Raw genomic sequence first — 15007 nt, 5'->3', positions numbered from 1 at the left:
TCTCTGTGTCGTGTCTGCGTGTTTGTTTAGTGGTGTCTTGTTTCCTGTTTTACTCTGAAGGCTCATGTTCAGGTCTTATTCCTCCCAGCTGTGTTCCCCTTCTGTCTCTAATTTCTTGATGACTGCCTCAGTGTATTTAAGCCCAGTGTGTCTTTGTGTCAGTGTCAGATCGTCTGTTATCCTCACCTCGTATTTTCCCTTATTGTGACACTGTGTTCATAGTTTTTTCCATAGTTCCTTCACAGAGTGCCTTAGCCTTCTTAGTTTACACAGTGTTCTCTGTCTTCTTAGTTTTCCCAGTTTCAGTGTCCCCTAGTGTTTTTGTTATGCCTGCAGCCACAATAAAGGCTTGCCGTGACAGTTCCTTTAATTATTTTTTGTTTAAGTCAAGTCTTGATTTTCAGATCTAGAGCTACATACGTTAAATGGGTCGCACGCATATTATGGAAGCACTTACTATGAACTGTAATTGGAGGAGTGACTGTTAGGTTCCACAGACCGTCCTCAAAATTAGAGTCTGGGTCATCTGAAGGTGCTGGCGAAGGTGGTGGGGGCACAAAGTTGGAGAGGGGGACGCCCTGAGTGAAGGAGTCCAGACACATAGAATCAAAGTATTTGGCAGCTAGGGTTTTGGAGTTATTGGCATTGGGGTTGAGGGTTTGTGCCAGCTGGTCCAGGGTGCTGTTGAAGGGGGTTTTGAGGATACAAGTAGCACCGATACCCGAGGGCAGGCGGAAGGTGTTGATGATCTTCTGTGGGCTGGCGTCTGGTGACAGCTTGTTCCTGAGAGTGGACCAAAGATGTGTCAGTCACATTTCTTTCTATTCCACTGTGTCAGTGTTGACTTGAGCAAAATGCTGCTGTGCACCAGGATTCTGTTTAAAGTAACAGCTTATTTCAGCGTCTAAAGGCTCCAGTATTTGGACTCATAAGATCTCTTTTGGTCAACCTTGCTAAGCTCTGCTACAGGTCGAGGTGACAGGACTCCATGGAATAATATATGAGGTGATCGAGTTAGTCCATGACCCTGAACCACAGTTATGCTTGGCACGCTCATCACTGACAGTCCTGCTAACACAAGGCTATATCGTTTTTAACACAGGTCACTTTGGCTGTTGTGTGTAAGGGTGACAGTAGCAGGCATAAACAATCAGCACACATCATCACACAACTTGACAATTTAGCCACATATACTGAAACTAATCCTTTCATTACTGATGTGGAGATGATTCACCACCAGAAACCCTTTCCATGTCTTGGTAGAGCTTTCTTATATGCAGCTGTTTACTAAGCAAAAGACAAGTTGCTACAGCAGTGTGGGGACTTACGTAGGACAGTTACAATCAGGGCGTCTACGCTAATTAAACCTGACAGACAGTTTAGTATAAATAATATCAAGCATGCTGAATTTTTATTTGCTGAAAACATGACGCGATGTTCCAGTTTAATTCACAGAGATATCAGACATTGTTATTTGTCAGTCAAGTTGCTGTACTGGCTTTACTTCAGGCTAGCGTGCACTAGAGTGAGCACGAGCAGTTACTTTTCTAATATCGAGTAATATAAAAGAAGTCAAACACAAACAGTTTGTTTGGTAAATGTTCAGCTGAGAAATGTGACTTCACTGTCAAAGAAACATCTGCAATATTTAGTTTTAATGATAAAAATCTGCATGAGTTATATCAGTAAATTAAACATCATCCTACCTGTACTGGGGTCTGTCTTCATTGGCATAAGGGATGAAGTTGCCTCTTGGTTGGGTGTAGTTATGATACTGAGATGGGGACAAGATCAAGGGTGGCAAATCTCCTGTAAAATAATTCACACACAACATCCATCCATTAATCAGGGATCTTTTTACGTAGATTTTACAGCTAATTGTACAAATAAAGTGCACTGAGCCCTAGAAACCCATGTATTTCATTAGTTTAGTAGCTCCACTGTTTTAACTGTTGAGTGAATAAAATAAACAAATAATTTAAATATCGACTGATGTGAGCGTGCTCACCAGCTACTGCTACCCTCCACCCTGGTATATCACACATTCTTCATAGCAACACGAGTCACAATGAGCCAAACTTAACAACAAGACAACAAAGTGACGCTTTCAGTCCATGATTATTGATGCTCTCCGTTTCTAAGCATGAAAGCATAAAATGATTATTTAACTACGCTGCTCTGTTCTTATATAAAATGTGAAATCTAAACATGAAACACACTCACATATGTGCGTGTTTCTGCTACAAATATGGGGGCTTTTTTCTGAATATTTCAGGTGATTGCTGCAGGACACGGACATGAATCTCCGGCACTGTGTGTAAAACTCCTCCTCGCCATTTACGCTTTCCAAAAAATCAACGATCATGGCGGCAGCGATCACAGTCACGCCTGCTGACTAAATGTGCAGCATTACCCGTTTGACCCACCGCTGGTTCTGGTTCACGTCTCAGGTCAGTCGGGTTCCACCCCACCCTGCCAACCCAGCTCAACAATCTGGTCTGAGTAACCCTCATCAGTCATCACTCGTGGACTCAGGGTCCTTATCACTACTTCTAAGCGCTTTGCAACCTGTTCTCCAATATGTGCCTTTCTCTTGTTTGTATAGATTTGTTCCTGCTGTCTTACCATCGATACTTTATTGTCATTGTCAATCGTGCAGGAGTAAAGGGCTATTCTATTCTATTCTATTCTATTCTATTCTATTACTCGGTTTCTTTGCTGCTAATCTTAGTGTACCACCTTCATGATTCATTTGAATACTTTGGTTCAAACATTTATCTTGTAAAGTTTGATCCACGTATTTTAAGTTTTTCTATTTTAGGAAGATGTTTATGAGCAAAGACTGTTCGATGAATGTGAAATTCAATACAGTTTTATTTACATGTGGCCAAATCACAACAACTTATATCGTCTAAACTGCTGAGAGCCCGCTCAGCAGTTTATTTGTAATAGACTGTTAAAGTATTAGGAGCTCTGTACAAAACTGTATTCACCATAATCTAAATACTGAACTGTTTAACAGTATACAGACAACTTCTGCAATCCTGTTCATCTTCTTATTAAGGCGGGACAGCAGCAATATTAAAACCAGCAAAGGACGAGTAAAATCTCACCGATCTCGGGCACAGATAAGGCCACGGTCATGGCCACACAGACAAAGAAGGCAGGCAGGAGGATCTGAGAGAAGAGACCCTTGGTGTTCCTCTTGGCACAGTGAAACCTCTTGATAATAAGTCCGTGAAACTGGCTCAGTTTCAACCACCAACCCTCCAGCTTGAAGGTGCCCTGCCCTTCCAGCACCTCCGGCTCTGGTGACGAGGGGTTCTCTGCATCTCCTAAAGTGAAAAAGTTAACATGAAATAGACAAACTGACAAATTATGGATGAGAACAGTAATCACAACCGGTCTGTATGATTCTTTAGTGCTCACACTATATGAGCATTTTTATTCCAGAAGCATGAAAAGAAAAAAGATCTAAAGAAAAACAAAAACTAAGAAAAAAACATTTAATGTTGTAGCATTGTCACTTGCATTTATTAACTAATAAACTGATGAAAATATTCATCTAAATTTTGACAATATAAGTCACTAAACCCTGAAACGAGCCATGAGATTCATGGGTTCGAGCATCTAAACTCATGATGAGACTGTGTGTTTTTATAAAACAAAAAGTCTGTTCTTTCCTTTAAAAATGTGTTCAACTTTAAGTCATCTTAGATAAATATTTACCACCTGTTTGTTCAGTTATATTAAATTCTGTTTGACATGCATGGAAGTGCCTGTGAATCCCATCTTTATATCCCTCCACAGATATTCTGTCCGTGCCTTGGCTGACATTTTATCCATTCAAACATCGCATGTGTCAGGCAGTGGTCAGGGATGGAGGCTGTGGCAGTCTGATCCCTAGATATCGAGGCTGGCTGCTGGGACATGAAATGCCACCTCTCTGGTGGGGAAGGAGTCTGAGTTAGTGTGTGAGGTTGAGAGATATTGGCTATAGCAGGCTCAACACATGTCTCCTGGAGAGGTCCTGGACTGTTCAAGTCACTGCTCCATCTAGTGACTCTGTCTTCTTACTGGGAGACTTCGACACTCACGTGGACAGTGACACCTGAAGGGGGTGACTGGGAGGAATGGCCTGATCCGAACCAGATCAGGGTTCTGTTTTTGGCTTCTGTGCAAATCACAGTTTGTTCATACCGAACACTATTTTTGAACATAAGGGTGCCCATACACATGGTACCAGGACACCGTAGGTTGATGGTCAGTTGTCTTATTGTATTATCAGATTTCTGATCTATCCAGAACATTCGCATGAAGAGAGGGCTAGAGCCGTCAACTGACCACCGCCTGGTAATGAGTAGGATCAGGTGGTGGGGGAGGATATTGAACCTGGCACGCCTAAATGTGCCTGGCAGAGGCTCCGCTCTGGGAATTCCTCAACTAGAATGTTGACAGCAGTCTGAAGGAGGCTGATATTGAGTCTATATCGACCATATTCTCCATCTCCATTGCTGAGGCTGCGGCAAAGATGTTATTGCCTGTTGTGGTGGTAATCCCTGAACCAAATGGTGAACAGAGGAGGTAAGGGTAAACCTCAAGCTGAAGAAGAATTTTTATTGGGCTTACTACACTGTGGGCAGCGGACGGTTACCGGCAGACCAAGAGAAGGCGGCTGGTGCAGTAACTGGAGCAAAAACTTCATGGGAAGAGACTTTCAGTTTGTTTTGAAGCAATTCTGGCAAACGAGTGGTACAGGAGGGGAAAGCAGAGCACTACTTACAGTGTGTAGTGGGTGTGGGTGCTGCTGACTTGAACTCATGATGTAGTCAGGCATTGCAAGGAATACTTTAAGCATGTTAATCCACTGACACATCTTCTGTAGAGGACCAAGAGCGTAGCCATGCCCTTGGGGTTGAGGAGGTTTGCCCTGAGCTCCAAATCTTGTGGGGCTGTTTTGATTGATACTCCTCTGCAGCACTGCATGGAGATCTGGGGTGGTGAGTCCCATCTTTAAGAAGGGGGGGATCAGAGGGTTTCTTTCAATTCAATTTTATTTATACAGCGCCCAATCACAACAACAGTCGCCTCAGGGCACTTTATACTGTAAGGTATAATAATACCTACAGAGAAAAACCCAACAATCATATGACCCCCTATGAGCAGCACTTTGGCGACAGTGGGAAGGAAAAACTCCCTTTTAACAGGAAGAAACCTCCAGCAGAACCAGGCTCAGGGAGGGGCGGGGCCATCTGCTGCGACTGGGTGGGGTGAGAGAAGGAAGACAGGATAAAGACATGCTGTGGATAAAGACATGGGGGTCACACTTCTCAGCTTCCCTAGAAAGGTCTCTTCTCAGGGACAGCTCGTCCATTAGTCAAACCTCAGATGCAGGATGGAACAAGAGCAAGACGCTGCCTGGCTGCCTCCTAGGTTAGATATTGGCAGCATGACCCATCTGCAGGAGGCTTTGGAGCAAGTCCATAACACACTGGTGGGGTGAGGTGGCTGGGGAGAGGGAGATCAGGGCTTTTCTGCTTAGGCTGTTGCCCCCATAACCAGAGGTGTGGACTCGAGTCACATGACTTGGACTCGAGTCAGACTCGAGTCATTAATTTTATGACTTTAGACTTGACTTGAAAAAATGTTGTAAGACTTGTGACTTGACTTGGACTTTTACACCAATGACTTGGGACTTGAATTGGACTTGAACCGGTTTACTTGAAAAGACTTGATATTTTACCCCAAATATAAAATTTAACATGCATATTATATAGAGATTGAAAATGTGACGTCATTCACGGGTAGAACCGCAAAGGACTCTGGGAACTCGTGGCAAGCGGTACTAGCGCACGCAGGCTTTCAATTGAAATCAGTCACACAGCGATAAAAAGAAACACAAAAATGTCAAGAAGCTGTTGTATCATTAACTGCAATAGCCGGTCGCATGACAGCCACGGGAAGCCGACGGGTAAAGAGATCGGTTGTTATCGGATTACGTCGTTGAAGAGAAATTGTTCGAGCCATGTTTCCGAAGTAACAAAGAGGCGACGGATGGCCTGGATTGCAGCCATTCAAAGACCAAATATAACGTCCCAGAACACTCACAGGTTAGTCTGCTCCAAGCATTTACACAAAGGTCAGTGTTTTTTAGTAGTTAATACGTCATTTTCATAACATAATTAGTGATATAGGTTACAAGCAAGTCTGGCGCTGAACAGAAATTGTCGCGCTATGCTCCTTTATTTATTGTGCATAAATAGTGAATTGTCCTGACACAATATTGCGTTTCGCTTCTGTTATTATGGTACATTGACAAAAACATATACTTTTATTCACAGGATAAAACAGGTTTGTATCACTAATTGCCCAGTACGATTACAGCATACAGTATTATTGTCACTGCTACATTTCTGTGATGCTACCAGAAATTATTTCCACTGCTAATTAATTACCGTTGAGCTCAAAGGTCCTATTAATAAACGGTTAACGAATGTGTATTTATGACGACGATTTGTGAGACTGGTAAACTTATGATACGTACGATGGTCTTTCGTTCTACACGGTGCATTTCAAGGTCCTGCACCCATCCGTCGGTAAACTGTACCTGGGCTTGTTGCAGTGACCTGAAGTTACTATCGTGCCAAACTAGGTATCCCCGACAGAATTTGTTCCCCCTGTGTAAATCACAGACAAACAGTATCCCACATTGCTGATTTTTCGTTCACAAACACTTCTTATTATGACGCATTTCTCCTGAAACTTTGGAGGATTTAGCTCTTTATATAATAAAGTTACAGGAGAATAAAAATAGTTATTAGCCAAAATGTTTATGGTTTATTAAAATAATCCCATCTGATACCCCGTGAGCAATAAATATATAATTTTCTGTTGTAACCCTCAAACTGAATGGTAATGTAACGATACTAATTTTTCACAAAATGAAAACATCAGTACTTCCTGCGTGCTCCCAGCACAGGGGAAACAAATTCTGTCGGGGATACCTACTTTGGCACGACACCGGTCCTACAACCGCATCCAAGAATAACATGCAGCTTATCTCAGAACTGTCGGTGAAAATTATTCTTGGAGCTAAGTTTAATTGAGCTGCATTTTAAAGAGGTGCAATTTCACAATTTGTGTATATTTTCTAAGTTCACTATTTTGTCATGTGTTGAGAAAAACACAGATTTTAAAATTACATGGTCTAATATTTACATTTAGCATAACTGCAACATTATTTTTTCGTTTTGTTTTTTTTTAAAGACTCGAAAGGACTTGAAATTCAAAGTTTCAGACTTGTGACTTGACTCGGACTTTTACACCAGTGACTTGAGACTCGACTCTGACTTGCCTGACATTACTTGAGACTTACTTGAGACTTGAGGATAAAGACTTGAGACTTACTTGAGACTTGCAAAACAATGACTTGGTCCCACCTCTGCCCATAACAAGGGAGGGAAGGATGGACGGATGATTGACTTGTTCTTTTATTAAGGTCATTTTTTCCCAAATTTTGGATTCACTGTCACTCTGCATCATCTGGTCTCCAACCATCATTTCTTGACACATTTTAAAGATGCTCAAACCAATAGAGTGCACCACACCATCATTTGCCTCAGCAGAGTAAGAGAATGTAAAGATGTTTTTAATAAACTAGCAAAAAACAAACAAACAAACAAAAATGTTTTTCATTTGTGTATAAATTCATGAAAGATGTGGCAAAGAACGATCAAACAAGAGTACATCTGCTGTTGTTGTTGTCTTACCCTGGAGGCTAGCAGAGTCAGCCCCCTGTCTGTTGTCAAAGAGCGGACAGTAATCTCCATAGAAGTCGGTATATAGCCCTCCTTCATCGCCTCTTACTGAGCCGACAGATGAGGAGGACATTAGAGAAGACTGGCTCTGGCTTAGTGTGGAGCACTTCACCAGATTGTTTAGTTCCACCGTTGGCTTTTCAGGCTCCACTTGGGATCCTGTCTCACCCTGTGGTCCCCCCAAACCTTCTGAACCGATTGATGATTTCCCTACAGAGCTCCCCCCTGGCGAACCCTTTACGTCTGCTCAGAGATAACAGGGGTGGGAAGAAGGTAATCATGTCAGCCATGTGCCAACCGATGAAGTCAAAACACACATATGAACATATAAGAAACATGTGCTCACCAGCATCGCTGTTTTCAAGAGACTGGTCCTCTTCAGACACTTTGAGAAAGACCTCCTCTAAGGTGGTGTCCATTACCCCAAAACTAGTCAGTGCCAGGGAGTCCAAGCTCTTCTCTAAAGCCTGGAGGCACAATGGCAAATTAGTAAATAAGGCAAAATGAGAGTTTGAAGATTGTTGTGTACAAAGTCTGTCTTTATGTATGACCGCCTTTATTCTTCAGCACAGAATGAAGAATGAACTTTATTTGGAAGTAGTCTTCATGTATACTTATTCAGGCTTTTTGAAGGATATTCCAAAGCTTATCTGTGGCTGTTTGCTGCCTTTTGCTTCATTCTCTGTCAAGATGATTACACACCGCTACAATAACATTGAGGTCCTGGGCAGGTCAGTGAATGGCTGATAGTGTTTCACTGGGAATTTGTCTACCCAGATATGCTTTTACTGCACTGCAGTGTGTTTGGGATCACTAAAAAATGAAGCCAATGCTTACCAGACGGTACTCCATGATAGATCACAACCTGTCAGTACTGTCAGCAACACTGCTGGCTTAATTGTCACATTAAACTATGAAATCGACCTGTAAAACATCATAACTAATTTATGTCAAGATGTTTTAAAGGTCGATAAATATGCTCAGCTTTCTTTTGATTGCTACAAACTGAGGATTGGATACAAAAATGAAACGCTTGGCTTCATTCTTAAGGCCTGTTTCAGTCTAGTTCTTGCACAACTTGGCATACTTCCTTAAGAATGGCTTCTTGACAGCCACTCTTACAGTTAGATCATTTCTGATGAGACTTCAGCAAACAGTAGGTCAAATGAAGGGCCGGGTGCACGTGGTCCTGTGTCAGGTGCTGTATTTTTCCCCCGTTTCTAAAGGACGTGGCTTTTAGATACTGGTTATCTGCTCCGGGAGGTTTTCACACTTGTTGTTAATCTCTCTTCCACAGCATGTCTTTATCCTGTCTTCCTTCTCTCACCCCAACCAATCACAGCAGATGGCCCCGCCCCTCCCTGAGCCTGGTTCTGACGGAAGTTTCTTCCTGTTAAAAGGGAGTTTTTCCTTCCCACTGTCGCCAAAGTGCTGCTCATAGGGGGTCATATGATTGTTGGGTTTACCTTACAGTATAAAGCACCTTGAGGCGACTGTTGTTTGGTTCTATATAAATAAAACTGAACTGAAGTTTGTCGGCCTTTATGGGTCTTCTTTTGTCCACTTCTTTGAGGACACTGCACACCATGCTAAGATCTGCCAAGGTTAGGGGTACTACAACACTGTTAAAAAGTTGTTTTTATGTCACACTTACAGTGCTGGGTCTTTGTACTAGCATTTTGAGTTCAACATTTTACTACTACTTGTGTGGTTTCCACATCTTTGTCCTTTATTTATATCATTTTAAGTTTTTATTATATCCCATTTAGTTTTTTCATTCTCAGTTTTGCTCGTCTCCTTTTGGGAACATGTATATTTGGCTAGGCCTGAGCCTGGGCCTTTCTGAGCCCTGCCCACTGCAGGCCATGGTCATGGAGGTTGGGGGTTTCCCCTCCCTACTGCTACTCATTTGTAGTTGCTTCCCCTGGCTTGGGCCTCTTTGGTGCCCGGTGGGGGGTCTGCTTGGTGCAGGCCAAATCCACCCATTCATCCATCCATCGATTATGAATCCACGGCCCTCTTCCACAGTTCTACTGTCTTCCTCCCTGCACGGCCGACCTATCACAGAGTATCACTGCTCCTTGCTGAACCTGGTTCTGCAGGAAGCTACTTCCTGTTAAAAGGGAGTTCTCCTTCCCACAGCCACCAAGGCAGTTGTTTTCTGTATTATTGTAGAGTTGTTAGTTTACAAAAGCACCTTGAAGTAACTGTGGTTGTAATTTGGTGCTATATAAATAAAACTGAATTGAATTAGATTAAATTTAAAACACATTGTCTTTTATGCAATTAGCCAGACCATATATAGAATCAGCAGCAGCATCAGAAACGATGTAAATGACCTGCTTTTCTACTCATCATTCACACCAGCACTTTTTTCTACTCTTTTTCTACACACGTGTTTTTTATCAAACATTCACACTCTGATGGATGCATTGATGAGCAACTTGAGGTTAGTATCTTGGCCAAGGATATTTGGCATACAGACTGGGAGCAACCAGGGATCAAACTACCAACCTTGCGATCAATAGCTGTGAGTTTATTCTGTAACAGAAGAGTTTTCTTTGCTTGTGTAAATGTACCTGAAACAGCCTCTCAAAACAGCCCTTCTTGACAGCCTCAGAAGGCAGCACGTAGGACAGCTCAGTGTTGGAGTCGGACACCAGCAGGCAGGAAGCCACAAACTGACGAATAAACTGAGTGACCTGAACTTCTGAGCAAGGCGACAGAGAGGAGGACGGAGACAGAGACGGAGGCTGGAACTGGCTGGCCTGGCCTTAGCATTGAAAGAAAAAACACAAAGCATGAAGACTTTTGGTTTTCTGCATGGTGGTGGGTAGGTGGGGGTGGTGGGCACATGTTTGCATAGTGCAGGGCTCTTCTGCTTGTGTGCTTTTGTTTTGCCTTTCTATTAAAAGCAGTTTTGGTTGAAGGTTTAATAATCGTGTTACTGCTCTGCTTCTAACATCTTTCTGCTGTGTGTAGTTCAACTCCACGCACACACTGAATAAAATGAACATCATTTATGAGGTGCTCCTTTAACTGAACTCTCACCTCATAAATGATTATATTATAATCAGATTATTGAAGTGAATGCTGGATGTATGTTTGTGATGATACCAGAACACCAGTAAGTATTTTCTACTGTAATTCACCAAAGTATAGACAAAGGTTGTACATATGTCAGATAAAACCAATACAATCCCAAATGTACAAATCATATAGTAGACAAACAATGTATGCAGTGTATATGATTGCACTTCTGTGTATACCATTGCACACATGCATTCATAAATCATGGCCATATGTATCATTAAGGGCTCTGCTAGACTTCTTAGTGTAAATCTGCAAATGCTCTGTAGGCTGACAGCATCACAGGTGCAGGAAATAAAAACACTAACACACACACACACACACACACACACACACACACACACACACACACACACCTCGGCCTTCGCTCTGCTTTTTGACCAGTGTCAGCTTGTATCCATCTCCATAAGTGCTCTTGAGAAAGAGTGGGGAGCCACAGCATTTGAGTTTCCCGTGTGAGATGATGGCAATGCGATCTCCCAGAAGGTCTGCTTCATCCATGTGGTGGGTAGACAGCAGAATTGTGCGGCCTAAGGCAGAGGAGCCACACACATATGTAGGAGGTGGTTTGGGTTACATTTACCAAGCAGGACATCAAAAAAAGGATAGAGCGTGCCTCTGCAACAATATTCTGAAAACTGAACGCAGAGGACATTTTTCCCACGTGCATACAAGAAATATGCACGGACTGAACAACACTTAAATATCTTTGGTGAGGATTGAATCCCTGGATCGATGTCATGTCACTCTGCACGATGCCTAGGAGTCACTCACCTTGTTTGTACTTGAGAATGAGATCCCAGATGGCTCGGCGGGCGTAGGGGTCCACCCCTGCGGTTGGTTCGTCTAGGATGACGGCCCTGGAACCACCAACAAAGGCAATGGCGACAGACAACTTTCTCTTCATCCCACCAGACAATGTCTGCACCAAGCTGTGACGCTTGTTGGACAACTCCAGGTCAACAATCATCCTGGACACACACACACACACAGAGTTGTGTTCTGTTGATCGGTTGTCAGGGAGCACTGACACTGGTTGAGTGAAACGTTGTGAGGCAAGTTAAACCCTAATGAGTCCCAAACAACTAAACAGCATTAAGCCTGTGCTGTGACCTCAGTGCCTTTACATATGCACAGTTTGAATTTCCATAAAGGTTCAGGATAGGCTCTTTATCTTACAATACAAGGTGCCTCTGGGCAACTGCTGCTGTAATTTGGCGCTACATAAATAAAACTGAATTGAATAAAAGCAGCTGACTTGTCCATCTCCTTGCAGATGTCTTCTTCAGCCATGCCTTTGAGCCTGGAGTAGAACCACAGATGCTCCTCCACACTCAGCTTGTCAAACAGGACGTTGTGCTGCGGACACATCCCGAGGTTCTGTCGAATACGCTCCATCTCAGTGCGGATATCGTGGCCATAGATGGTGGCAGAGCCAGACGTGGGCGGGAACAACCCTGTCAGGATTGACCTATGAACATACAGTTTAGATTACAGGTCACAGTGATACATTAAACAGGATTTGTTGCTTAAATGTTGTTTGGTCCAATATATCTTTAAAAAATATCATATTTTTATTTTCTTCTTTTTTTGTTTGTTTGTGTGTAGCTGCAGCAGGCTGAACATTTAACAACAGATCATGGATGTTTATATTTCATTATATATGAGTCTTATAAAACCTGCATGTCTCAGTGTGATCTACAAAACCATGCAAGAGTAAATCATTGAGCTCTCCAGTGCTGGAGCTGCACAATAAAAACCATTACTACATGCTGCACACTGCCTCTCACATTGTAGTCGTCTTCCCAGCTCCATTGTGTCCCAAGAAGGAAACCACCTGGTTTTCATGGAGGTTGAGGCTCAGTTTGTTCAGGGCCAGTTTACTGCCTGTCTTGTACACCTTGGTCAGTTTGTCTATACACACCACCAGGGGAAGGTGGTTGGGCTCCTCCTCTATCCCGCGGATCTCCTCTGGAGTTGGAATGACAGTGAGAACAAAATCGGAATCATTTATAAAAATATTGATTTAAAAAGTGTTTTTCTCCGTCGTTAATTCCACTTCTTTTGTTAAAAGCACTAAGAGGAGAGGCAAATAACCACATGCCTGAAACAGGGAGAGGCCCTGTGGTTTCTGCATGGAGATTTGAACTCAGCACTATTATTTACTCGGGACAAATAAGGAAATATAAGGGGCGTGGCTTCATGTCATTTTGAACTGAACTGTCTCGTGTGTCACATTGGAATCTGGAAATTCATAATCCTGCTCAAACATGCAAACTTGGAAAGGTTCCTGTGTAAGGAAATAATAATATTTAATATTATTATGATATTATGGATGGAAAAATAATATTTATCCTTTTACTGAAGTTTAGGACGGTGTGTATTACAGTGTTTTTAAGCTGATTGACAGAATATGGGAATCTTGTCCTCGAGCACCATATTGTTGGTTTTTACCATTCCTCCGGTGGTCCATCGCACAAGCCTGATCCTCCTCCATCACACTGAGCCTGGCAGCTCCACCTCCGCACCAAGGCCAGTCCCAGGTCTCCACACGGCCACTGCCAGACCAGTAGGACCTCTGCAGTGGGAAGTACCATGGGCGCGGCAGCCCATACATTCCTAATGGAAAATTAGGGAAAATTGAATCAGCAGAAGATTCCTAAATAACGTTTGTTGGGAGAAAACCTGAGAGAGCAAGGATTTCACACCTGGATGCACAGCCTCTATGTACCAGGTCAGCACACCGTACACGCCAGCATCAATGATGAGCATCATCATGGAGAGACCGAGGTTAAAGTCATCGCCTTCTACAGGTGACTGGCTTATGGTCTGCCACTGAATGCCAACACCTGCTACCTCGTATAGAGCAAAATACTTGGAGCCAAGGCCAAAAGCTGTGGTAGACATCAGAGACTAAAAGAGAAGGAAACAATGTGGATTATCTGATTTCACAGAACAACAGATAAAGAACATTTTACCAACGCACCACAAATTCAAAGAGTTTTGATTGGTGAAAAAGGAAAGAAATGTAAAATGCCTTACAGCAATGCATTTCTCGAAGGCAGTGATCTTGTCGTGAGCCACCTCCTCCCTAATGGCCACATACATATAGGGCACATAGCTGAGGAAATAGATGATTCCTCCGCAGGCAGAAGCCAGCTTAGCTTTGGAGTAGATTACTGACACCAGGAAACTGGGAAAAAAGTTACGCTTCATTTGTTTCAGGACATATTCCACAAGTTTTTAAAAATACAATGAGATGTGCAGCAAAATCACTACATATAAAGACAAGGTTCACGATTTTACAAAAATAATCATCACTCAGTGCTCACTAACATTAAAACTCAAGACACCAGGTTTTCCATGTCTGGCAGAAACCTCCAGCACTGATCAAAAAAGTCCTGACCACAGGAGGCTGACTACAAACTCCTCTTACACCGACATACTGACAGCTTAGTATCCATCCATCCGTCCATGAATAACCATGTCTTAAGGACAGCAGCCTAACAAGAGAAACCCAGACCTCAGGAATCTCAGGAAACACTGAGGGGATTATCGGGCCTTTGGAGGGACATTTCTCCGGCGTGCCCTGAGCCTCCTCCAGGTAGGACTACATGCAAAAATGGCCCCAATCTATCTGTCAATCTTTTGTTTTCCATCACAGACGCCAAGATACTTCAATTCCTCCACTTGGGACAGCAACTCTTCCCTGGTGGGAACGCCACCTTTTTGCAAAAATCTAACTGGGAGCCCAGTCAGTCTACATGTAGTGCCAAAACACAACAACAGTCACCTCAAGGCACCTTGTAAGGTAGACCCTACATACAAGGTCTTAAATAATCAGGCCCCATCTTATCTTAATGACCTTGTAGTACCATATCACCCTATCAGAGCACTTCGCTCTCGCTCTGCAGGCCTACTTGTTGTTCCTAGAGTATTTAAAAGTAGAATGGGAGGCAGAGCCTTCAGTTTTCAGGCCCCTCTTCTGTGGAACCAGCTTCCAGTTTGGATTCAGGAGACAGACACTATCTCTACTTTCAAGATTAGGCTTCAAACTTTCCTTTTTGCTAAAGCATATAGTTAGGGCTGGACCAGGTGAC

At 43.0% G+C, this 15007-nt stretch overlaps 1 protein-coding gene across 1 annotated transcript in view; it reads right to left on the bottom strand.

Moving 5' to 3' along the window:
* Positions 1-15007, bottom strand: part of abca2 (ATP-binding cassette, sub-family A (ABC1), member 2) — a 108829-nt gene that overhangs the window by 31700 nt on the left and 62122 nt on the right. The window contains exons 17-29 of the mRNA XM_082555294.1: positions 13950-14100; positions 13616-13820; positions 13362-13526; positions 12698-12878; positions 12166-12378; positions 11682-11878; positions 11264-11437; positions 10397-10590; positions 8164-8284; positions 7770-8060; positions 3114-3335; positions 1707-1809; positions 458-783 (exon numbers count right to left, since the gene is read on the bottom strand). Of these exons, the coding sequence (XP_082411420.1) occupies positions 458-783; positions 1707-1809; positions 3114-3335; positions 7770-8060; positions 8164-8284; positions 10397-10590; positions 11264-11437; positions 11682-11878; positions 12166-12378; positions 12698-12878; positions 13362-13526; positions 13616-13820; positions 13950-14100 (2543 nt within the window). The remainder of the gene's footprint in view (positions 1-457; positions 784-1706; positions 1810-3113; positions 3336-7769; positions 8061-8163; positions 8285-10396; positions 10591-11263; positions 11438-11681; positions 11879-12165; positions 12379-12697; positions 12879-13361; positions 13527-13615; positions 13821-13949; positions 14101-15007) is intronic.

This window comes from Aulonocara stuartgranti (genome assembly GCF_965226115.1).
Source record: "Aulonocara stuartgranti genome assembly, chromosome: 12".
NCBI lineage: Eukaryota > Metazoa > Chordata > Actinopteri > Cichliformes > Cichlidae > Aulonocara > Aulonocara stuartgranti.
Note: the sequence above shows the minus strand (reverse complement) of the source record. Positions and strands in the feature narration are given on the sequence as shown.